Here is a 26,263-nt window from a genome sequence, read left to right as displayed (position 1 = left end):
GATGTGCTCTGGGAGCCGAGGGGGCCATAACACAAAAAAGGTTGGGAACCCCTGCTTTAGCCCAATTTGTTTGTTTGTTTGTTTTTTGTTTGTGTTTATTTATCTATTTATCATGTGTATGTACTGTATGGTATTGTCCCTATACGTTATTCCCTGTACATCCTCTGAGCATGAACTGCCTTGCCTGTTTGATCCCTCCTCTGGCAGTGTCCCACAAAAGCCACAGCTGTGGCGAATTTTGCGTTTCTGCACGTCGGTCTTGTCTGCTTTTACTTTTTATTTATTTGGCCTTTGAGTTTGTCAAAGTGCCTTTAAATAAATGGTATTTTTGTCGAAGTGTACGAGCTGCTTGGTCCGAGTGCCAAATATCAATTGCATTGATTTGCCTTTGGCAAAGTTTGTTATCTAAGAAGGAATGTTTTGTTTTTCTCATGCCAATGGGATGCTGATGATTGTGCCTGGTATTTGGAGCATGAGCGGATAGTCGGCGCGTTGGACAGATGGACAGCCAGCGGCTGCATTAAACAAGGGGAATGAACGGCTGAAGATTGTCCTTATGGCCTGAGGCAGAAAGTATGTCGGGAATCAAAATATCCACGTGTATGGGGGCGGCTGCTACTGAGCTGAACAGTGTGCATGCGTGTGGTCGTGTGGTCTGTCATTCTCAAATTTCAGGGAAGGGGGGAGGGTGGATCTTTTACACTGACTTGTGGAAGAGCTTCTGCATGGATTACAGGACAGACATTGGGCCACAGCACACAAGTCGACCTATGTTGGATTTTTACCTGGTATCTACATCATGAAGCGAACGTTTTGGCGGCTGAAAGAAAGGCCACTAGGAAAGCAACAGCATGTCTGTCTGTTTGGGTTTTCTTTTGGGTGGGGGAGGGAAGGGGAAGGGGTTACACCTCAAGAATTTGTGTGATTCTGGCACCAGGCCTTGCATGTACCACCCCGTTTGCTGCTATTCTTCCAACCCAAGTGCTTTTAAGTCTTCCCTCCCAATTCCATGTTCATCTGATCTTCACTGAGTATTATGAAAAACAGCAAGAGGCAGAATAAATGTGGTCCTTAAATGAACTCTGGGTATGCCTCATGGCTGATTTGTGGCCCTCTTGAGTTTGTTCTTTTTCACCACTTTAAGGCCAATGTAACGGTGTCACCAAACCATTGACAAAAGTGATTTTGGAAAGGAACACCGTTTGAATCAAACGGCCCGTCAGTTCGGTTTTAGCTCTTCGGTAAAGGTGTATCCCTGTGATGGCGTTGAGGTGTGAATGCTCTAAATGCATTAGTTGTGTGTAAACATTCCCTAACGTGTCGGATTGCTGACTGTGTGAAAACACCATTTCCTGTTTCTGAAAGTCGTCCCCAAGCATCTTACTGCAGATCTGATACTTTTGTTTGCCAACTCGCTTCCATCGACGGTTCCTTTTGTTTCCTTGTGAGGATGATTATTATTAGACGTAATCCTACACTGTTTTTGTTTTCTTCTTTCAGGGCGTTTTATAGCGGTGGTACCGAGCGGTTTGAATACGGTTATAATTTTGTTTTGTGTTTATCCTGCCAGGAGAGCCTGGGCCGTGCAGTGCTGACGGCTGGTGCGATGCTCACAGAGCTTGATCTAAGCGACAACGCGTTTGGACCAGATGGCGTGCATGCCTTCCGCTTCCTGCTGTGCAGCACCGCATGCCGCAGCCTCATGACTCTGCGCCTCAACAACTGTGGCCTCGGCATTGGCGGTGGTAAAGTGCGTCGCTTTGTCATCATACAAGCATGATCATTGTACCTTAATTGTCGTAGCGAAACTTCACACGGGGGACTTTGTAAGATGGCGAGTGGGTGGTGTGTGATCTTAGCTTGTTGAATCATGCAAGAAAATAAATAAATACTTAAATCTTGACTGTTTTTAATTCTTCAATTTTCATTTTCCACCTGGCACCAAGATCCTGGCCGAAGCTCTTCTCGAGTGTCAGAAAGGGGCCAGGGCTGCCAACCAGCCAATGGTCCTGCGAGTGTTCGTAGCTGGTCGCAACCGTCTGGAAAATGATGGAGCCACCGCCTTAGCTGAGGCTCTCAAGGTAGGGGCGCATCTCGTTGAGTACATTATGTTGAAGTTTATTTATGGGTTATGATGTCCCATTATAGAACAAATACAAAAAGTTAACCTGTAATTTCGGACCCACAGAGTTTTGTGGAGACCTTCAAAATAACCTCCATTGATTTAAAAAAAAAAAAAAAAAATTCACCTGAAATGAACGTCGGTCAGTTTTTATTAACCAACTAGTAAAAAGCCCGTCAAATATGACGGGAAGGAACAGTTTGTTCGATGGAGCAGCCTCGTGATCGTGACAAAGTCTGAAGCCTCGGCTTAGTGTCAAGTATGCTTATATCTTCTTTTTTTTTTGGACATATTACGGATGTAAATGAACACTCTTTTTACTCTACATGCGTTGTACATCACGTGCAGTGAATTTCCCCTCCCTGCGCCTTGTACTTATTGTTATTTAAAAAACACTTCTGTACACCGCCCTTGAGGCTCGATTTGCAAGCCACCGTCTCCAATTCCAATAGAAGAGATAATTACTCTTTCATTGAAAATGTTTTTCGAATTGGTTTTATCCTCAGAAATAGACCGTAATGACTATCTTAGGATCCAAGGCTCATGGAGGAGCTGTCTCTCAAATCGTACACACGTATGCAGACAGGGATTGGACACCACCGCACTTAACTTCAGACAAATGCAGACTGTTACCTTGGGGTGTGATGACTTCTCAGAGGACCATGGGTGTTGGCGCCGCCATCCTGTGCAATTGCCTTTCTCTCTTCGGTCAGCGGGGCTCTTTAAGGAGAAATCTCTCCATGGTTTGCCCACCTGCAGGGTTTTGTCCATGTCCTATCCTCTAAATGCTGAATGGCAAGCGATGAAGCGGGATATACCATTAAAATAGTCTTTGGTGTGAATATGCCAAGGTCAGAATCGAGCCGCCAACCACCCAAACTCATGGCAGACCTTATTACGTCAATGCCACCAAATCTGATATAACCACTTTTGGCTCTATAGAGAAGCAAATATTAATGTGGAATCTTCAAGGAGCTTTGCCTTGTTAAGTAATGATCTCTAAAACTGAAAATCATTTTTATTCCCTGCTGTGTGGTGACCTCAGTGGTGCTTCTATAGTTACTGTGCCAAATACATAAATAAAGTACACAACTTACAGGATTGGTCTTTTTTCATTGTGGCAAAATGAGCAGGGGATGAAGGAATGGGAAAAGAGGAGAAAGGGAAAGGGATGGAGAGAGTGAGGGTGAGAGAGAGAGTTCGGGTGAATGAGAGGGGGAGAGGTGAGTTTAACGGGGGTATAAAATATCGTTTTCTTGAGTACGGATGGGGGATGATGTGAGATGGTGGTGCACCACCCACTTGAAGCCCTCGAGCGAAGATCGAGATTCGACAGCAGCTCCAAAAATGGGAGAAGTGAGGAACATTTGGAATGAAATTTGACACCCGTATTTTGAACGTTGACCTTTTACTCGTACGGATCTCCTTCATTCGTTCACAGCATCTTTGTAAACGATGCTTTTGATTCGAAATTGTTGTGCCTCGTGCAGGTGAAAATGATTTTGCTTGTGCAATTAAAGACATGCTTGTGTTGTTAACAAAAATAAAATTTGGAGGAATTTTCTAACGGCTGTCACCATTTAATTGTTTACTTTTCCATTTCTTTAAAGAAATGTTTACTTTAAAGAAAGAGTTTACACTCTTTACCATTTCCGTATCCCCTTTTCCACATTCTGCTCACTTTCCCTTGCAGGCGATAGGCACACTGGAGGAGGTCCACATGCCCCAGAACGGAATAAACCATGCTGGAATTGCTGCGCTTGCCAAGGCTTTTTCCCGGAACCCCGCACTCCGTACCATCAACCTCAATGACAATTCCTTCACCAAGAGGGGGGCGTTATCCATGGCTGAGGTGCCTCGAGTCTTTTGAACCTCATTTATTTATTTTGTGGGACCTCGTGGCATGTTTCATTGGGAGTACCTGTTGCCTTAAAAAAATTTTTTTTTTTTTTTTTTCCCCTAATGCTGTGTTTTGAACCAGTTTGGGGTTACTGCTTGCTTTGCGGTTTGCAGTCATTATGGCCTGAACAGGGCCATGGTTTTGGCATCAGAGGACCATTGTTTATATTATTATTTTTTCAAGTCTCATTTTGAACGGTTGTTGGAGCATCGTCGGGTATGCTGCACAATTTAACATCAACATATTCTTGTGTATGCCAAAAGTTGTGCGGTCTATCTGTAAAATGCTTACCATTGTGCAGTGACTGCAAAATTCCGCATTTCCAGCTAGGCCTGAAGTGGGAATCCCTTTAGTGCGCTTCCTAAAACACTTATATCGGACTTGGTTTTGCGACTTATGGAGTTCTTGTCCCTTGTTTGTCTATTTCACTCGGAATATTATCGAACCATGGTAAAGGGTTTCATGGTGTACCATCTTTTTTCGCAATGCAAAGGAACTCTTGTTAATTTGACCAAAATTGGCTTTCCGAATTCTTGTTTTCCGAAGGCCTACGGATTCAGGATGTCAGGGAGGCGAGCAACTCTTTTGTTTGCAGACTCGTTTCGTGCTTGACTCCAATGTGCCGGCCTTGCCTGACTTGCCTAACAGCCGTCTGGCTGGTGTGTGGGTGCTGCGGGATGCCGAGTGGGCACCGTTCGATCGTCCGGCTTCCCTTTCTGTTTTGCTGGATGATTTGTTTGTTCATTTCTAAATGGCACATAAATACGGATAAAAGGCAGAGCGGTGGCTTGTCGTCAAACTGGGATTAATTAGCCTCGGGCGGAAAACTGTTGTTTTGCCTCGATATAGAAACTCTCGAGCTCGATGGTTCCGAGGGTGTAACGGTTGGTCGGATCCCTTGTAATTGATGTTGATAATATGCAACTTATTTTGGTTGGTGGAGGTGGGTGTCTAATCTTTAAAAGTCCAAAAAAATTATTTCTTTCGCGGAGTTGAGGCAAGTGGTGCAATGTGGGTGAAGGGGCATTTGATTATGGAAATCCTTTATTCACTACTGTGCATCGATTTGTTGATCGGAGCAGTGGGACGGGTTGATCCATAATCATGGAGGTGGTTTTCATGGCGTTTTGTTTCTTACTGGACGTATGGACCAGAATTTGTAATGGATACCACCGCAGGACCGAGCACATCCTGATTTTTATAATCTGCCGTCGTAGTAGCTCGTCTTTTGTTATCAGCTGATGTGGTTTATATTCTCATTTGCAATCTTGAAATGAGAATTGTGTGCACTTTGAATAGCTTGCTAAATAACATCTTGTTGTGATTGATTTGGATGTTATATTTGTTTATCTTATTACTATTATTATTATTACATTTTATTGTGTTGCCACCCTCGGGACCGATCGTTTGTGCTCGTGCATAAAAGGAAATTCCATTTGGTTTTCAAGTGTCTCTCATTCCTTGGATAGGGATGAATGCTTGGAGCCAAAAACAAACAAATAAATAAATGTATATGCTTTATATACATTTACTCTATTTGGGAATTTGACCTTCAGGTGCTTTTTATAGCCGGTAGATGCTGTTCTGGCTTTTGTGTGTTTTGATGACATATTGATGATGTTGGACAGGATGGCGCACGCAAGAGTTGTGCACTTGGCTCTGAGCTGCTCAGTCGGGGTTAAATTCCCAACTCTATTAAATGCCGTCAGATTGGTGCTGCCAGGGCGCTCCATCAAGGAGTGCACATCCTTCGGATGGGACGTTAAGCTGGATGTCCCATCTGCTATCACCGACCGCTTTATGCACATTGAAGATCTCACTGTGTCTTTAAATGAAGAGTGGGCGAGCAATCCTGCACTAAAATGGGACACTGCTTAAGATGATGTCATGATGATCTTCATCATAATCGTCATAATTCACGTTGCGCTGAAGAGACTTGTGGCCAAAAGCTCACATTATTGGACAGCATTCTCCATGAAAACGATTGTATCGGTAATCTGATTCTGTTCTTTGTTCAAGTCCAACTTGCTTTGCCATTTTCCACACGATGGAGTAGTGCCATATCCACGATACTATTGACTCGTACTTTTGTTTTTGCTTTTTCATGCCCTTTGGTTTCCCCACATGCAGGCCTTGAAGCATCTGCAAGATGTAAACGTCATTAACTTTGGAGACTGCCTTGTTCGTTCTGCTGGTGCTTTTGCCCTTGCCAAGACTTTAACCGAAGGCCTTCCAAAGATAAAGGTGTGCTTGCATTTTCCTCTACCCACCTGTTGTCATTTTCTCTCACTCTTGCATGTTCGGGGCTTCCTTTGCTCGGGATCCACAGACAATTGTGCCAAAAAAAAGCTTCTAAAGCCATGTAGGCTGACTGATGTCGTGGTTCGCAGTGTAGCAGCTGACACTGCATCAGGTGGTGGGCGGTTCTCTGTTCTCACAGAATGCAACTGAACTTGTGTCGGTGTGTGTCCGTGTCGGTCAACATGGCCTTTGTAGACAACATGACCTTCCATACAGGTTATGTGGGGGCCATTTTGTTTTCAGGCCCTTACCGGTGTACACCGGAGGGGACTATAGGTTTGCACTCCGTCCGTCCGTCCGTCAGTCCGTCACGCAAAGAACAGTTTTCTGGACTTTAAAAAAAAACGCTTAACGCTAAAGATTTCAAACTTGGCACATGGTTTCGTCATGATAAGTTACAGGTCAAGTTCGAACTTCACGACGTTTCGATCATTTTTGACAAAGTTATGCACTTTGAACTTTGGGAATTCTGATAATTCTGATGATCCTTAACTCAGTGCCATTTTAAGTTTTAATTTCCTTTAAAAAAGATTTTCTCTGCAATAATTGGACCGATTGAGATCAGATTTTCACCGTAGGAAGGAGTCGGTCTGTAGAATATTTTAATGGTAATTATGACGTCACAGGTCACGTGGTTCGGCCGCCATATTGTTTTTCGTGAAAACAAAAAACCCTTTTTCTCTGCAACGGCTGAACAGATCGAAGCCAAACTTTGCAGGCAGGATCGCATACCCATGACGAACAAAAAAGTCAGCGAGCATGACGTCATGCGTCACATGGTTTCAGAGTTATGACGTTTTTAAGCATGAACCTTTAAAACCGAGCTCCTCCCTCATTTTTGATCCAATCGAGGGGAAACTTCACAGATCTGTTCAGCATGTCAATCTACTAAAATGTCCTTTTGGAATTTGCGATAGGGCACGTGGTTTGGCAGATATCATTAATTAAACGAAAATATTTTAAAAATGGATATCTCTTGTTTATTCTGGAGTTCTCCTCAAGCCGCACCACGCGCCCTCAGCCTCATCTCGCGAACGTCAACAACGCGACAGAGCGCGCGCTTTCGGGAGGGGCGGAGCCAAGCCGAACAACATATATATGCACATCGATCATTGATCGTGAACCGGAAAATATAATAAATTACTGATATTTAGCGACTCAAAAGGTTCTTTATCAACAACTTATTTTCTCGTGCTTCTGCTGACCTGTCTGCAAGGTGTATAAATCGAAGTCCCGAGTGTGAATCACAGGTGAGCCCGTCCTGAGGTAATTAGCGATAGGGAACGATTCGGAACCTGTGGATAAATAACCCTTGGTAATTTCCCCAAGAGTTTTCCGGACGACAGACTGCCGGAAGGGGACATGTATTGCAGCGCAATACTCAGAATGCTTGTTTAATTTTATATTTATAGCATCAATATATGTGTGCACCCTTAAATATCATTAAAATCTGTTCATATTGGGCTCAAATATTTTTACCTTGTACATTTACACGTGTTTGCGCCTGCGATTGAGCGGTCTATTCTCCTGGAACTCTTCCATCCAGTTATGCTCATGCTTCAGAATGTTTCTTATTTGTGTCTTGTCGCAGCAATGGCCTTGCAAGGTCATCCTCTCGGTGATATTCCGGGCACTCAATCCTTACTCCTCCTAAATCCGAATCGCTTCATTCTTCTCCAAAGAAAGCCGATTTCGAGCAAACTTTCCCAAATTTGCATTCGTATCCATCATCGTAGAAGAAACGGTGAAGTTGAAGTACTCTTTATGCGTACAATTTCATTACGAGTGTTGATGAGTGAAACGTCTGACGAATTGCCGATTGAGCAGGAAATGGTACTTAACAATACTGTCCTGTCCATTGCTAGTTAAGACTAGCCTTAGACGAATAGCCGAACTGCTTTAACTCCGAGATGACCAGCCGAATATATGGTGGTTAATTTCCACGCGCGCGGGAAGGAAGAAATGTGAGGCATTTATCTGAACGAATAATACACAGGTTTTTCCCAAACCTACAAAACATGCAAATATGACTAACTAGCAGAAGTACCCGGCGTTGCCGGGCGGGGGAGGGGAGGGGAGGGGAACGGGGGGGAGGGGAGAAGAGTGGGAGGGGGAGGGGGAGAGGGGAGAAGAGGGGGGGATGGGGAGGGTGAGGGAGGGGGGAGGGTGAGGGATGGGAGGGGGGGAGGGGCCGGAGGGGGGAGGGGGGGAGAGGGAAGAGGGGGGGAGGGGAGGGGGAAAAGGGAGGGGGAGGGGAGAAGGGGAGGGTGGAGGGGGAAGGGAGGGGGAAAGGGAGGGGGAGGGGGAAGGGGAGGGTGGAGGGGGAAGGGAGGGGGAAAGGGAGGGGGAGGGGGAAAGGGAGGGGGAAAGGGAGGGGGAGGTGAGAAGAGGGGGGGAGCGGGGAAGGGAGGGGGTAGGGTGGAGGGGAGGGGGAAAGGGAGGGGGAGGGGGAAAGGGAGGGGTAGGGGGAAAATGGAGGGGGAGGGGAGAAGGGGAGGGGAGAAAGAGGGGTAGGGTGGAGGGGGAGGGGTAGGGTGGAGGGGGAAGGGAGGAGGGGACGAAGGGGGAAGGGGGAGGGAAGGGGATGGCCAGTCAACAATGAAGTTGCAGTTCTCATGGTCGGAGAGCAGCACAACAATCGGACATAGTCCTGCATATTCACAACAGCACGGAGCGGATTTTGGAGACTCACCGATCCTGTGACGTCCTCCAGTACCGGCGTTGCCGGGCGGGGGAAGGGAGACCCGTACATTCCCAACCCGTACATTCGCCCTCTCGACTCAAGCTCACTCGGACAAAAGCCTCGCACAAATTACACCGTGAAGGCCCAATGGTCATGTCTATGCCACAAATCACGGGCGCACTGAATTGAAAATATATAGAACGCTCATACTCCGTGAAAAGTGAAGCCGCCGTGTCGCCATCATGGTCAGCACGACTCGACCAACTCGCTTCGCGGATCTCGTTTTGTGCGGCAATAAACTGCTCCAATCGGTTACGGAAGGGTTGTGGAAAGACGTTTCACAGCTGTTTCAAAGACATTTAATTCATATCGCACAAAATCGATACAAAACACGATCGCATAAAAGGTGAAAAAACCTGTGACGTGTGACGGGATGGAACATCACGTGATCGCTCTGAGCGAATCAGTCTGGCGGCGTGAATGGAACATCACGTGATCGCTCTGAGCGAATCAGCGAGCTGCTCTGGAACCGGCTGAGATTAGCGGGTACTTCGCTGAAATGCGCTGAGGTAAATATGAATAAAAAATATGGATCTCGTCAAATATGGTCTCGGCCATGTTCGTCCCAGGCTCAATGGCTATGTCTATGCCAAATATCAAGTACGTGAGCCTCTCCGTTTAGGAGTCTATCGGTAACATTACACACGCACACACACACAAACTGTGTTTTATAGATATAGATAGATTCACCAATTAATGATTTAATGAAAATAAAGCAAATACGACGCGGACGAAATAAATGTTGAGGTAAAAACTAATTTCTACAGTGGTATCTCACAGACCGACTCACAAACGCGACAGGGGAAAGGTAAAATAAAAACAAGAATCTCCCTTTTTGTGGTGTCACGTATCTGTGTCCCAAATGATCCCTTTTAGCGAGTGGTGATTGTCAAGTTCAGGCCTCCTGCGCCAGAGTGCTCAAGATGGCGACGCTCGACGGAAGCTCTTTCACAAGCCTCGATTCAGTATACAAAAAAAAAAAAAGAAAAAAAAAGCCCGCGCGTCCAGGCAAGTGGTGAAAACGGCCTCCTCCGCCATGCTCGTGGCCTCCTCAGCCTCCGAAGAGACTGGAGCCAAAACCTCCCTCAAAATGCAGACGCAGCAAAAGCTCCAAAAGCGCGCACACTTTTTAGCACAAAAATGGCTGGCATCTTGTCCGCTCCGGCCACCAAGCGCACTCTCCTTTTTCACAGCATAGAGCCAATCGGGTCATTTCCCTCCCAGTTCGCTCCGCCCACATTCTACGGCCCAATCGTGTCCCTCGGGGCGTGGCCTGACGGCTTTTCTGACTGCCCCCCTGATTCTCCGCCTCCAGTGGGCGGGGCTTAGTCCGACCGGTTTGTCCTTGGCTTTTGTCGGCAATTGTAATTTAAATTGTAATTTAAAGGAGGTTTTACATGGCCGGCCATGGCAGCAAACACGTTTGGGTAAGATAACAGAGGGTAAGCACGCACTGGGGAAAATTATCCTTAAACCCTACCGATAATTAGCACTGCACCACCTCGTGTGATGAACATTTAAACAACCTTAAGCTACAGTCTCCCTACTTGTTACATCGAGATTTCTTCTACGCGTCACACAGTCCATGCTACTTCTTAAACAATTCTACCTCTCCTACGGTATTCTTTCATCTACCCCCCCCCCCCCCCCCAAACGTAACAAACTTTCGAGCAAACTTTCCTGGATTTGCATTTGTATCCATCATCGTAGAAGAAACGGTGAAGTTGAAGTGCTCTTTACGCATACAATCTCTGAGTGTTGATGAGTAAAACGTCTGACGACTTGCCGATTGAGCAGGAAATGGTACTTAACGATACTTTTTCTGGCTTGTCACAGGAATGCACTTGGGGGTAGATGAAAGAATACCGTAGGAGAGGTAGAATTGTTTAAGAAGTAGCATGGACCGTGTGACGCGTAGAAGAAATCTCTAAGCCATTCCTGCAAAATGCCAATTTAATAAATTAATAATAAATTAAATAATAAATAAAATAAAGCCAAAAATAATTAAAATAATAATAAATAAATAAAAAATAATGATAAAAATAATAAATAACAAGTACAAAAAGTTTTAATTAAAACAAAAGCCGCGTCGATGTTACACAATGCCTAGATGCAGCTGTGCCTATAACGTCGATGTTATAGGCACAGGACATTCCTATTGATTCGATTACTTGATGTTATTTTTGTGCAAAGTGAAAATATATCTCGGCAATTTCCCGTGTGTGGCGACGAATTTTTAATATATCTCGGCATTTTCCCATCTGTTATTTCAGGCGGTGTATGACTGACCATGCCGCGATTTTAAAAAATATATATCTCGGCAATTTCCCGTGTGTGGCGATACGTGAACGAAGCTATGCTCCTCTCTCCACATTATTGTGACGACGTATAAATTAAATATTTCATCGTGACGATTGTCATCAAATGGACGAATTTTTAATATATCTCGGCATTTTCCCGTCTGCTATTTCAGGCGGTGTATGAATGACCATGCCGCGATGTAAAAAAAATATATCTCGGCAATTTCCCGTATGTGGCGACACATGAACGAAGCTATGCTCCTCTCTCCACATTATTGTGACGACGTATAAATTAAATATTTCATCGTGACGATTGTCATCAAATGGACGAATTTTTAATATATCTCGGCATTTTCCCGTCTGTTATTTCGGGCGGTGTATGACTGACCATGCCGCGATTTAAAAAAAAAAAATCTCAATGGACTTGAAGTTACAGGCCTTTGAGAATTCATTTCGTTCTATAAAGGGCAACTTTCATCGGATTTTCTTCACGTTTTTTTTCAACCGAGTCTAAAACTATGTTAGCGACTGTGAAAAATGAAATGATATATCGAATTTGATTTGAAAGAAAACTGTGTGAGAGAACAAGACACCACGGGCCTACAAAACAGGCCTCAAAGCTATGCGAGTTAATAAAATGGTGGATATTTGTTTATATGAAGCCTCTCCCACAATGGGTGGAGCTATGGTTCCCAGAATGGGTGGAGCTTTGAGGTTTTGTCTTCTCTGCAAGAACAAGAAGAAGAAGAAGAACAAGAACAACAGCAGAGGGCACTCTATGAGCAGCGTCTTGTGACACGGCTAAAAATAACATAAAGCAATAAAGCCAAAATAATAAATTCCTGCCAATTCTAAGCCATTGTAAGCCATTCCTGCAAAAGATGGATTACAGCAATTAGTTTTTTGCTCACCTGGAATGAAGTTCCGGGGAGCTTATGCGATGGCGCGTCGTCAGTCTGTAAACACTTGTAACCTCTCTGAAACCGCTGATGCGATTGTGACCAAACTTGGCACAAATCATATGTTGTGACTAAAGTTTGTACACGGCATTAGAAAAAAAAAATCAGGCTCAAAGGGGGTCATTTTGGGTCTAAAATTTTGTCTGAATCCGTCAGTGTATCCACATTGACTCCCCTCCCCCCCCCCCCCCCCTCCAAAATAGGAATTTGCTATTTCCTCTGAAGCTACACACACCATTTCGATGAAATTTTTTTTATCAAAACCTCCATCACCCGTGATGTACCAAAGTTTGTTCATGGCATAAGAAAAATCGGGCCCTATGGGCATCTACAGGAGAGGGAGATCTTCATGTTTTTTTTGCCCCTCCTTAAATGACACCTGCCGTGTACAGTAGTGATTGGCGCACTCATAATGTGCGAACTGTTGTCTAACAGTTCGACTCGTTATGAATCGCTGCTGTTTGTTTGTTTGTCAATGTTGATTGTACATCTCACCAATTGTCATATCAAATGACATAGAATTAGCCCCAAGGTACGGGCTCTTGTTTGCTTTGAAAGTATACATCGATAGCTGTTCACCCCCATCTCAAGTCAACCCCAACCACAACCATGACCTTTTCTACCCCTATTACCCTCCTCAAGCCCACCTCTTTCTAGGTTGCTAGTTTTTCCTTCCACTTCTGTGATTGACAATTTGTGGCTGTATCCATCTTGTTCACCCGCCATGTCCCTCCCCACCTCTCATTCTTCCGCGCATTCATTATTTTTCCAAGTCTCCCTCTATTCTATCCCTGAACCCTGCTGTTGTGTTCCCACAACCCCTCCATCCCCCTCTCTTTCAATTGTTCTTTTCATTTGTTACGTCCTGATCCATTCTGTGTTCCAGCTCCTCCATGAGCCTCGACACGATACTGTATACAAAAATAAATTGAGTTGTTGGCCTTGCTTGAAGTTCTGCTCGATTTGTGGGATTAACTTCCACTTTGGCGCCATATGGATTATTGCACCTGTCTGATCCTTTTGTTTTTCAATTCCTGATCAGATATACTTTTGTTTTCTTGGTCAAATCGGTGCTTCGTTATTTACGCAAGACAATAGGAGATGCCGCCATTTTGAACAGTATGTGATACAGTACTTCTAGCACTGTTTGAATTACTCCTGTTGTATCCAATCATCAATCCCCAGGAGCTAAACCTCTCGTATGGAGAGATTAACCATATTGCGGCGATGGCTGTTGTCAGGGCCGTGACAAACACTGACAGCTTGGAAAAACTGGATCTGAATGGTAAGCCACCACCTGTGATGCAGTTAAAATTAAAATATGAGTGTTTGATGCTCGTTTCGGTAGTTATGCAGTGCCAGGTGAAAGCTTGATCTTTGCTTTTGAACGTGTTGAGAAAATCACGACATTAGCTGGGGATGATTGCTTGTGCTGGCAACACTCCTTCCAGGTAACTGCCTTGGCACGGAAGGATGCAAGATGGTGCGTAGTGCTCTTCAGTTCAAGAACAAGATGGAAGTCCTCACGTCACTAAGGTATGCTGTATCTCGCCGCGCTGGCCTCTGTGGACCTTTTGCTCCTTGGTAGGCCGGCATAGTGGTATTGAACCTATAAATGAGCCGCAAAACTGCTTTCCCAATCCCGGTGTAACAAATTTCTGAGAATGATTAATTTTTTTTGTGTGTGTGATGAAACACTTTGTTTTCTCTTTATGTCTTCGTCAACTGGTCATTTACGAGTCAACGACTTCAAAAATTACACTGATTACATGTATGGTCATAGATAGTGTGGTGGCAGTGGTGTGTTTGCTTCATTCAATGGTGTTTCAGGCTGTGCCGACTTTAAACCGCACATGAGGTGTTTTTACATCGAAACTCCATCCTTTTTTTTCCTTAAATATACGTTCTCCATGTGCAGTGATGATGAGGGCACGGATGATGACGACGATGACTATGAGGAGGAAGATGAGCACGATGAAGAGGAGGAAGAGGATGATGAAGATTATGAGGATGCTGAGGATGACGAAGAGGAAGATGTTGAGGAAGACTATGAGGAGGACAAGGAAAGCCCAGGAAATGGCACCAGTTCTGGCAACGTTCCCGAGGAGACGGCAAGGGAGCCTGCAAAGACGGTGGTGACGACACCACCACGGGTAAGCCATCTTTGTCTGCAGTTTTGTTTTTATTGAAAAGTGAAGTTTTCAGCCCTTGTATTAATGGACTGTCGAATGGAGGGGGGAAGGCCGAGTGTGGATGGAGCTCAAAATGGTGCTTGTTAATATTGTTACGGATCTCCGACGTCGGCTCTCCCCTTATCAAGGGGGGGTTAATCCCCTTGTCCTTTTATCTGGCCGATGCGAATCCTGGAATTTATACGCTCCTTCCGGTCAGTATTAGGTAGGGTTATTGGTCAACTTAGTCCAAATACCTAATTACGAACACCGACCGCGAAGCAGGGAAATAACTCACGCCCGAACCACGGCGTTAGTGGACACACCGAGCGAAGCGAGCCGCGATTCAGGCCGTTAAAAATGACGACCCGATTATGGCGGTTCTGATCGTGCCACGTTTACCCAATGAGAGAAAAGACGGATGCGATCGGGCAAGAGGAAATCAGAAAGAACAGGGCAATTTATTAACAATTTACAAGAAGGAGAAGAGGAAACGAAAGAAATGTACAGGATAGGAAGAGGAAGAAGAAGCACACAGGGCAGCCTTAAACAGTCTTATTCTTAATACCCCAGGACAAACGGGCCCGTCTCACATACACACTCACACGGGGATTGTAGAAGGTTGATGGTCACCAGCGCGTCCAGGCTCCAGCCCGGCTCTGGTCCAGGCTCCGGTCCAACGGACGAAACCCGGCAGGCAGCTCCGCGTGTAGTGGAACGCGAACGGACAATTATATAACGGGGGGAAGGCTGGTGTCCTAGCGGCGTATGTAATAAGTGCACACTCGTGCCAAACGCCCCCTCTCTCCAATGTCCTGCTTTAGCACAAGGTTCCAACAAGAGTCCTTTCACAAGCGCACTTCCAAGAAGCGCTTTCAACACCAATGCTTCTCATAAGTCTTTCTCAATGCGCATTTCCAACCAGTCCTCTTTAACAAGCGTGCCTCCAACAAGTCCTTCTCAATGCGCTCTCTCCCATAAGTCCTCTTTCACGAGCGCTGCCGTATAAGTCCTGTGAAAGGGCTTTGCATTCGCGCTTTTAGATCTCAAGCAGCGATCGCTCTGCGAGCCCAAAAGCCACGCCTATCAGGCGATCTTACCTCAGCCCTGGTTGGCTGGTCATCGCTTACCGGCCACGCCCTGATGGTGGGTTGACGTGGCCACACCTTCTTCCTGGCGCTCCGCCCCCTTTTTCCGGGCCTCACCTCGTGGCTTATGGCGGTGTTGAGCAAGCTCACGGGCAGCTAAGGCTGCGGCTGCTGGCCGAGGAGTGTACCAAATTGGGAGGGGGCCATGGGGCACAGACTGGAGGGCGCGCTTCATGGCGTCGCTTGGAGAGGGAGGCTGCCAAAATGAATGGAATGGGGCCTACTCCTTATTTGATTGACACAACGCAGATTCAACTATTGGAAACATGGCCTTATCTATACACATACTAATGAAATAACTGAAGTCCTATGGTGACCTACGTGTTGCTTGTGGCCTACCTATGGGGTGCAACCTTTAACCCTTTTATAATGTCATATTTACAAGTGTGGGTTCTCAAAACCGCAACACTATTAGTATTTATTTATTGCCAAAACGGTGACCTTTGTTGCAATGGGATGAAGAGGCACTCACCGTTGGTGAGGAATGTCTGACATTGGCTAGAAACTACTCAGAAAAGGACCAACTTGTGCAGTTTTATTCACCTGGAATGATTTATTCATGGTTTGGGTTTGGAGGGATTGGGTTCATTTTGACTCCCCCTTGATGACGTTTTTTACTCCCGCTTTACGATTTGAAATAAGACCGTGATGATACTGTAGCATTGCTTTGGAATGGTCGACCCCGAGTATGCTTTTTTTTTTGGAGAATAAGCAGCAAGTTTGATGTGGAGCATGTGGTTCTCGCCATTTGATGCAAGTCTGAAGTTTGCCGTGAACGAGCGCAGGTGCGAAGATCGGCGCTCCTTGAACGCCCTTTAAATGAGCACCCCTCACCTCCACCCCCTCTTGAGCAATTCCCATCACTGTCTCCACGTCACTCCGATGCGCGAAGTTTTCTAACCTTTTACCAGCACTCCGTGCCATCACGCTCGAGCCTAATTCGGAACTGCTGTACTTTCTCGTTGTTCCTTTTGACGCCTGTCTGCGGCAACCAACGCACCCTTCCAAAAGAGACCTTTTATTATTTTTAAACACGGCTAATTTTGGTGGAGCCGTTCCCTACCTATCTGTTTTCAGTCACAAATTGAACGTTTTTAACATTGCGGATTACCAAATTGATCACGCAAAATATTTTTTTCGTTATTGTGGCTTGTGGTATTTATTCAATCAGCAACGCACCACAAGTTGTCGAACATAAACGGAATGACATTAACAATGAAGGGTGTTTCGAGACGTCACCTGAGTTTAATCTCTACGCGTTCAGTGCTGCACCATATCTGGCACACGACGTACGGGTGCAGCAAATTACAGCTATTCCACGACCGTCATTTACTTGTAAGAATGGTTATTATTCTTTCGTATGCAGCCAAAGCTGTGGGGTAGCATCATTTGCTTGGAGTGCAGCTGTGCCACTGATGCAGTGACCCTTGTATGTCAGAGCATGAATTTGTAATTTGTTCAGGGTGCCGGCGATAGCTCGCCTACTCTTTGCGAAGGACACCATGGGATCTGTGATGTTCACCAACTAATGCCGGTGGAGGAGACAGTGAGGTTGATTGAAAATATGATACGTTCTGCTGGTTACCTCATTGCTGAGACGCACCATGAGGATGCACACCACTACTCTTATACCTGCAAGATCTTCACCATTTGGCAGGTTTTTGTTGGTTTTGCATTTACAAAATCGTCAATTTTGACGTAAAACATTTGGTATTGGGGGAGAGGAAAGAATGTGTGGCTTGGTTCGGAGATCGAGGCACATGGAAGAGCATGGTGACAGATTGTAAAAGGCAACGAAATGACAGTTTGATCACAAAGGATAAAACTAACAGGAAAAGAGGATGGGAGGAAATGCACTTACCTGCATGCAAGTAAGACTATTAAGTCAGGTGAGATCTGCTTAATGGGGTTTGTACCAATGTCGGGGTTTTTATATACAGACTCGGCATTTAATATGGAATTTTTTTTTGTGGGGGTGAACTTACTTTTCAAGATATCTTAGAACCAAAAGTTCATTGGAATTATGTTGAAATTATTCTAGATTTTGTTAATGTGACCTTTAAAAGAAACAAAAACCACATTTGACATTTCGAAGCAAATAAATTGATCCTTGAAAGTGATGTAAACTGATATCGAACTCAATTCACGGACAGTACTGTGTTAAACTTCTGTACGTTTTCCAGAAGTATCTCTTTATTTTGCACATTAGCCAATTTTTTTTTCAACAAAAACAAGAGCTAAATTATGACTGGGATTACGGACAGTAAAATTACAGTTCAGTACTTCGTGTAACCCCCACGAGCATTCAGGAGAGCATGTACACGTCGAGGCATGCTGTTCACGAGATTAGCCAAGGTTTGGACAGGAATCGCTTGTCATGCAGTGACAATAGTCTGCTGCAATTCACGCACAGAGGTAGGCTGCTGGTCCAAGTTGTCGATTTGACTTGTTAATTCTGCCCACAAGTTCTCTATCGGATTAATATCCGGGGACATGGCAGGCCACTCCATATGCTCTACACCACGGTCAGCAAGAAAGTGTTGGATCATGCGAGCACGATGAGGCCGTGCATTGTCATCTTGGAAGACAAAGTTTCCTCGAAAGGCTGCACGAGCAAATGGAAGCAATCTTTCTTCCAGAATGACCCTGTACTTGAACTGGTTCAGGTTTCCATTCAGACTAACCAGGTCAGTTTTGCCCCATGCATGAAAAGCAGCCCAAACGGTCACTCCACCACCTCCAGCTTGGACTCTTGGCACTATACAATCTTCGTTGTGGGCTTCATGCACTTGTCTGCGCACTCGGATGTGGCCATCTTGACGATAGACCAGAAATCTAGACTCTTCACTGAAGGTCACGTGATTCCAGTGTCCTGGCTGCCATTGACGGTGCTCTCTGGCCCACTGCAATCGGCGCTGGCTGTGTTGTCTGGTCAGGCGTGGCTTTCTCAGGGGACGCCTGGCACGATAGCCTGCTTGAACCAGTCGTTGGTTGACTAGCCTTCTGGATACAGGCACATTTGTCAGTTGCTGCCACTCAGCCCTAAGCCGATTAGCTGACTTGGTACGGCCATTGCAGACTAACTGGTGCAGCTGGCGATCATCTCTCCTTGTGGTTCTGCGTGGACGTCCTGGCCTCGGTATTGGAGTAGGGACACCCCTCTGAGCATTTCGTTTCAGGATCTTTGACACCTGACCTTGAGTGATGCCATACTGCCGAGCAATAGCACGCTGCTTCATACCAGAATTTCGTAAAGCCACCACTCCATGACAAACAACATTGTCAAGTTGACGGACCATCTCCAGAGGAAGCGGCAATAACTTTTGTAGATGTGCAGCAGTTGTTTTCCACTAATACAGAACGCAACAACCCTTATATACCCGATTGTGAAGCCAATCGTCAAATGTACCTGTCCTTACATTTTGTCACGCCACCTGTGATATAATCCTGTTATTGACTTCTTGCTGCGAAAGACAATCAGTGGCATGGTTCTTTCAACAAAGGCATCACCAAAGGGTAAAAGAAACTCACCAGATTGGTATACTGAGTTCAGAAAGTAAACCCAAGTCAAGAAAAAAAAAATTCCATATTAAATGCCAAGTCTGTACAACGTTGAGACTCGGGGAGGAGCTAAAACAAAGAACGGATCAGGACGTAACGGAACAAAAGGAACAGTAGAAAGAGAGGGGGGCACACTAACAGCAGGAATAAGGGGCAACCACCACAAACACACGGGGACGCATACTTCAATTTGGGTTACTTCAACTCGGGTTGAGGTATGTTGTAAGGAGACTTTGACAAATAAGGTATGTGGGAAAGAATGAGGCTAGGGCAGGACAAGGGGTGAGGGTGAAGAAGATGGATTCAGCCGCAAACTCGCAATCGCAGAAGTGGAAGGAAAAAGTGGAAACCTGGAAAGGAGGAGGGCTTGGGGAGGGAGCTGTACCTTGCTCTTCCATGAGAGGAACAGTTGAGTGCAGGTGAGCAATGATTCTTGATGAGAGTTTCACCAGGAGGGGGTTGTCGGCAGACAGTGTGCACCCCACAGAAACCTGGTAGGAAGGTAGGGGGCAGAGCACTGAGGCGGGCATTGAAAGGACTAATGAGAGAAGGGTTCGTTCCAAGAGATGTCGAATGATAGTGTTTTCCACACTGGTGAAGTCCGCTGTCTGTCGAATGTAAAGTCCGTGTCATATCCGAGTGTAGGGAGTTCCGAGTTGATGTGCGCCGTCTGATTGGCTCAGATTGTCCAATCGGCGGAGTGTTTCTTTTTGGGTAGGCAAGCAGCAAAGTGGGAAAGCCCCCATTTTTGTTTTTGTTTGACCTGAGTACCAGTTTGATAGAAAGTGACTGTTTTCAAATGAAAAACACATGATCCTCAAATGGCTTAGTAACAAAATGTTTTCCAAACATGCAAAAGGTGAATTTTTTTTTTCTTCATCGCAACCTTTGTGAAAATTCTGCTTTGAGCTGCGTTCTGCTCTTTGGGTGTACGCAATCCACCTGCTTGTAGGGAGAGCTATAAGATTGCAGCTTCTCTCGATTGTGTGGTGAATATCGACCATTGAGTCACACTCGCTCGGTTTGACGTCCCGTTCATGAAAAACAAATCTGATTACGTTTTGGCTGTTCCTCCAAATGGGGGACGACTGCTCCAAAGCGCACGGCCAACGAGTGTTTTGTCGTGCACTTCACACAGAGCTGTTGAATCCGATGGTTGTATGATAATGATATGATATTATTTGATGTGATTATTATGTATCCTCACGGGTACCTGTATGCAGGTGCCTTCAGAAAGTATTCACACCCATTGACCTTTTCACATTTTGTTGTGTTGCAGCCTAAATTTAAAATGGATTAAATTGAGATTTTTTTGTCACTGATCTACGCATAATATCCCATAATGTCAGTGGAATATTGTTTTTAGAAATTTTTCCAAATTTATTGAGAAATGAAATACAGAAATATCTATTTAACATTAAGTATTCAACCCCCTGAGTCGATACTTCGTGGAAGCGCCTTTGACAGCGATCACAGCTTCGAGTCTTCTTGGGTATGTCTGTATCATCTTTGCACATCTGGATTTGGGGAGTTTCTCCTATTCTTCCTTGCAGATTTTCTCAAGCTGTGTCAAGTTGGATGTGGAGTGTCGGTGAACAGCAATCTTCAAGTCATTCCACAGATTGTCAATGGGATTCAAGTCTGGGCTTTGGCCGGGCCACTATAGGACTTTCCTGTACTTGTTCTGAAGCCATTCCAGTGTTGCCTTGGCTGTATGCTTGGGATCATTGTCCTGTTGGAACGTAAATCTTCGACACAGTCGAAGGTCTTTTGAACTCCTAAAGCATGTTCTCCTCAATGATTTGCCTGTATTCGGCTCCATTCATTGTTCCCTCTATCTTTACAAGTCTCCCAGTCTCTGCCGATGAAAAGCATACCCATGGCATGATGCCAATCACCACCATGCTTCATGGTAGGGATGGTGTTCGATGGGTGATGAATTGTGCTCCATTTCCACCAGATGTAGCGCTTTGCATTCAGGCCAAAGAGTTCAATTTTCATCTCATCAGACCACAGAATATTTTGTGTCATGCTCTCAGAGTGCTTCACGTGCCTTTTTTTCCAAGCTCCAGTTGTGCTGTCAAGTGCTTTTTTCTCAGGAGCGGCTTCCTTCTGGCCACTCTTCCATAAAGCCTAGATTTGTGAAGTGCTGCAGAGACTGACTTTCTGGCAGGTTCTCCCATCTTAGCCAACGAACTCTGTAGTTCTGTCAGTGGTCATTTGGTTCTTCGTCACCTTCCTGACGAAGGTCCTTCTTGCCCAGTTGCCCAGTTGCTAAGTTGCTCAGTTTGGTTGGACAGCCAGCTCGAGGAAAAGTCTGGGTAATTCCATATTATTTCATACTATTGATGGAGCTCACTGTGCTCTTGGGAACGTTACGTCCTGGTCCGTGTTTGTTTCTTTCTACATCATGTCCAATCAATTGAATTGGCCCCAGGTGGACTCCAGTCAAGTTGTAGAGACATCTCAAGGATGACCAAAGGAAATTGGATTGAACCTGAGATAAATTTCGAATGTCATAACAAAGAGATTGAATACTTATTGACTGAAGACATTTCAGCTTTTCATTTTTAATTGAATAAAAAATAAAAAATCCCACTTTGACATTATGCCGTATTATGTGTAGATCAGTGACAAAAAAAATCTCAATTGAATCCATTTTAAATTCACTGTAACACAGCAAAATGTGAAAGAAGTCAAGGGGTGTGAATAATTCCTGAAGGTACAAAATGTACTCTATGTACAAAATGTACATTTTCTTTTTTTCTGGAAAATGGATTGTTTGCGAAAGTGTTGGCAGCAACAAACCTCTTGAGAATATGATTGGTTTTATATTTATTTGTAGATGGTCTGTATTAATCCCGGCATCGTGATTCTGGTGTCCCAGGTTCAAATCTGACGCTTTGGTTTTTGTTGTTTTTTAATCTTTTTCAATCTTCTTCATGCCTGTGATTTAAGGACACCCTTGTCGTGTTTAATACATGGGGTACAATGAATCGCCGTGATACCAGTAGTGAGCTTGGTGAAGGGGTAGATTGTTGGAAAACTATTTCTTTTCCTCGAACAACTTCCTTCGTTTTCTCTCAAGATGAATTGGCCTCGCCAATTCCCAAAGGGATACGAGATCAGATGGTATTGTTGTGTGCGCGGCGCGCACGCATTTTCATCAGCCAGTCAATCGTGTGTGGTTGTGGTGGTTGAGGTATGTGTCCGAGTGTGCAGTAGTGGTGTTTGAGGTATGTGTCCGAGTGTGCAGTAGTGGTGTTTGAGGTATGCGTTCCTGAGTGTGTGCTTCTGGTGGTTGAGGTACGCGTTCTTGAGTGTGTTTACCCACACCGCCTGTGGTGAAGGGTCTGCTGCAACACCTATGGGTTTGACTAGTGCAGCCAACCGGCTTTCGGCACGGTTCATCAAAATTGTCTAATTTGACCGCAAGTTGGTTTTGTACTTTGAATGTGTATTTGTCTAAATTAGACTAAATCATGTCTGTCCATCTGTATATTTGTGGTGTCAAATGCCATACTTTCACCTATATAGTTACTCCTTTAGAGGAGGTTTGTCTGTGTGAAGGGTATCCTTCTCGTTCACACCAAAATTTATTTTTAATGATGATTAATCAGGTTAACCTTTATTATTGGTTCATCTGATCACTCGCTTGTGAGAGTTATCATCTCTCTGGCTATTCTCAGAGAGCTGCCTGAACACCAGTGAGTCTGGCAGAGATCACTCAGGCAGATTGGCAAGGACCACAAGGAGCCATCTCTCTTCGGGACTGGTCTCCCATATCTAATGGCCTTGATGTGAACTCAGCCTGGGAATTCTTACACAGAAACCTGCTCTCTCATGTGCAGATTCATCTCATCTCGTGTTCAGTTATCCCACCCTTCTTCCTGGCCATGGTTCACTGATTCATGTGGTGAGGCATTTTCTCTAAAACAACTTGCCAACTCTTCCTGGAAGACATCCACCCGAAGGCAATCTCAGCCCATTCCACAAAGCCCGTGACAAGGATGTGTCCACTCTCAGTAGAGCCAGAAAACATAATCTGTCCAAACTCAAGATTGAACTTTCAAACTTGTCACCCTCCTTTAAAACCTGATGTAACATTGTCTCTGGTGTATGCTCTCCTTCAATCCCTGCCCTCTCTTCAAATGGCACCACTGCCGACTCCGCTTGTGAGAAAGCAGAATGCCTCAATTCTGTGTTTGCTTCCAAATCTTGGGTCCCCAACTCCTCACTCTCAGTACCCATCCTTCTATGGCGGACCCAACTGCTCCTTGACGGTGTGTCTTTTGCACCTGAGAAGGTTCTTTCAACCCTCGACTCTGACTCTATCACTGGACCGGACTGCATCAGCTCACATGTCCTAAAAACATGCTCTTGAAGCTCCTCTCTCTGCCCTTTTCACCCTATCATTTGCCCTATGTCATCGACATCATCCATCTCCCTGGAAATCATCCAGTATCACAGCAGTACATAAAAGGTGCAAAAACTGATCCCCTTAACGACAGACAAATGAGCTTACTTCCACTCATTGGCAAGGTCATGGAATCCATCGCAGTTGATAAATCGTTCCTTTGCTCCAACAACCTCATCTCAGATCACCAAATTGGATTCAGACCAAGTCACTCCACCTTGGACATGCTTATTCTACTCACCCAATATTGGATGGAGGCCCTCAATGTCAGACATGAGTTCAGGGCCGTCTCTCTGGACATATTTCATACTTTTGATACAGTATGGCATCCTGCCTTACTCTCCAAACTCTCTGCCTATGGAATCCACAGCCCGAAGGCATTGCTATGAGCACAGTCCTATTCCTGATCTTAATAAATGATCTCTGACTCTGGAAAATCTTCTATCGATTTGCTAATGTCTGCACCCCCTGCCATGACATCGCTCATCCTTCAGACATGCAAGCTGCAGCCTCTTCCCTCTCTTCAGACTAAATCACCAGCTGGTCAAACACTTGGAATATTTCTTTCAATCCTGACAAATCTCCCTCTCCCTCTGAAAGGAACTTCTGGGACACCCTCCTATCTACTTTCTTAACATTCCTCTTGAGGAAGTTGTCATTCAAACTCCTGGGTCTCACTATCAGCCATAATCTTTTTTTGGGCAAACCACATTTCAAGCTCCAAAGCCAGCTGCCGACTGGACACCCTCCGTCATACAAAGTCTTTCTTTGGCACACCTGAACTCCTATCCACCTGCAAGGCCTTCATCTGCACCTTGATGGAGTGTTGCTCTTCCTTCTGGGCTGGCATACCTGTCTCATATCTTGCTCAGCTTGATGCCACGGAAACCAAGGCCTTCAAGATTATTGGAATGTCCCATGATGAAGCTGAGTATATTGGTCAAACATCTTCTGATCGCAGAGAGGTTGTTGGTGTCTGCCTTCTACCACCTCCGTACTTACGTTGCACCCTCTGCTTTTTCCGTGTTCTGACTCCCCCCCCACCCCCCTCACATTTCTTCAATCTCATTCATCCCTCCAAATCTTCAAGACATATCCATTCACCACTATCTTGGATCATCCCCCATCCAAAACCATGGTCGTTTCTACCCTTGTTAACCCCTCCCAAAAACCTGCATCCTTCCAAATTTACAGTTTTTCCTTCCTGAGTTTTTGCTTTTGTACCCATCTTGTCCATCCCATGCGTTCTCCCCTACTCCTCATTCCACCTCACACCCATTAGTTGTTCAAACCTCCCTCTATTTTGTTGCTCAACCCTGCTGTAGGTGCCCTCCCAACTCGGCTCATTCAATCGAAAGCAAAGGCATTGCTGATTAGGTCATTGATTTTATTTATTTATGATTTATATTTGAACTTTGCGTTGAACTGTTTGTTTTGCAAGATCTGACCCGGTGTAAGCACACGTGCTGACGGTGTGGCGTGTTTGTGTGTTAACAGCACCCACTTGGCTCTGAGGACTTGGCAGTGTGTTTAGGGCAGCTCAGCTTGTAGAAAACGAAGTGCTCGCGGCGACCGTCGCAAACGCACACACACATGTACGATGATGCCGTTCTCGTGTGCGGGCACACACATATCAAAAGCATGATTGTACACACCTGCACAAAGCTTGCTGGTGAAGATGTTCCCCATGGTGTAAATGACAGTTTCCTATAAATGCGGCCTTTTACCTTTGTCTCTTTACCATGGTAAATGAAGCATGCATTTTTATACCGCACTTTTACTGTGCTTATTCTTCTTCTTTAGTCTGCACCTTTGCACATTTGGTGGGACCACTCTGTTTGAGTGAAGGGGGGGGGGGGGGAGGGGGGGGGGCAGGGAAGGTTGAGAGGATGAGTGGAAACGCACAATACCGCTTACTCAGTCTTGTACAGCATTCCAGTGCAATTAGAAAGTCGTACGGACTTTGTGTAACCTGCTTGTTTGAGCCAAGCTAACCATTGCTCTTCTGCACTATCTTTTATTCAGAGAGATTTGCTTTTATTGTTCCATGTAGTCTTTTCACCCGTTGGCTTCTTCTTCATCGCTGTTTATTCCTCTTTCATTCCTTCCTGGTACCCCTGGAGCTTTCTTCCATGGCACTCCACTTGGTTTTATTTGACTTCTCTTACTAAACACCATCTCTTATATCTCTCCTTTTAATCCATCAACCTTTTTCACTTTTTGTTTTCTTTCTCAACCATGAATGTTTTGCCGAAGTAAATGCCGAATGACCAAATATATTTTCTCTGGTAACTGATGTTTTATTTTCTGGTTGTGCTTGACAAAATTCTTTTTTGTTTGTTTTTGATGTGCAACAGACTACAAATAAAAAATTTTCACAGATTAAATACTGACGATGATTTTGTTGTGCAACACTTAAGTTTGATTGGTTTTGAAAAACTTGGGAGAAGATCCAGGTTTCGTTTAGATATTGTTGCGGAACCCAACGTCGGCCTCTGTTCCCCTTATCGAGGGGGGATTAATCCCCTCGCTTATGACTGACCGACGTGGTCCCGGGGGTATGACGTCACGCCCGGTCGGTGCTGGGTAGGGTATTAGGCCCAACCGTCCTATGACCTAAATACCAGCGCCTCCCGGTACG

General features: G+C 45.1%; 1 protein-coding gene across 1 annotated transcript in view; it reads left to right on the top strand.

The window, feature by feature from the left end:
* Nucleotides 1–26,263, top strand: part of RANGAP1 (Ran GTPase activating protein 1) — a 108,849-nt gene that overhangs the window by 59,298 nt on the left and 23,288 nt on the right. The window contains exons 4-10 of the mRNA XM_068117771.2: nucleotides 1,571–1,750; nucleotides 1,947–2,081; nucleotides 3,816–3,974; nucleotides 6,153–6,266; nucleotides 13,511–13,610; nucleotides 13,777–13,861; nucleotides 14,244–14,478. Of these exons, the coding sequence (XP_067973872.1) occupies nucleotides 1,571–1,750; nucleotides 1,947–2,081; nucleotides 3,816–3,974; nucleotides 6,153–6,266; nucleotides 13,511–13,610; nucleotides 13,777–13,861; nucleotides 14,244–14,478 (1,008 nt within the window). The remainder of the gene's footprint in view (nucleotides 1–1,570; nucleotides 1,751–1,946; nucleotides 2,082–3,815; nucleotides 3,975–6,152; nucleotides 6,267–13,510; nucleotides 13,611–13,776; nucleotides 13,862–14,243; nucleotides 14,479–26,263) is intronic.

This window comes from Myxine glutinosa, chromosome 5 (genome assembly GCF_964187855.1).
Source record: "Myxine glutinosa chromosome 5, kmMyxGlut1.1, whole genome shotgun sequence".
NCBI lineage: Eukaryota > Metazoa > Chordata > Myxini > Myxiniformes > Myxinidae > Myxine > Myxine glutinosa.
This window is presented reverse-complemented; position numbering and strand designations above follow the sequence as displayed.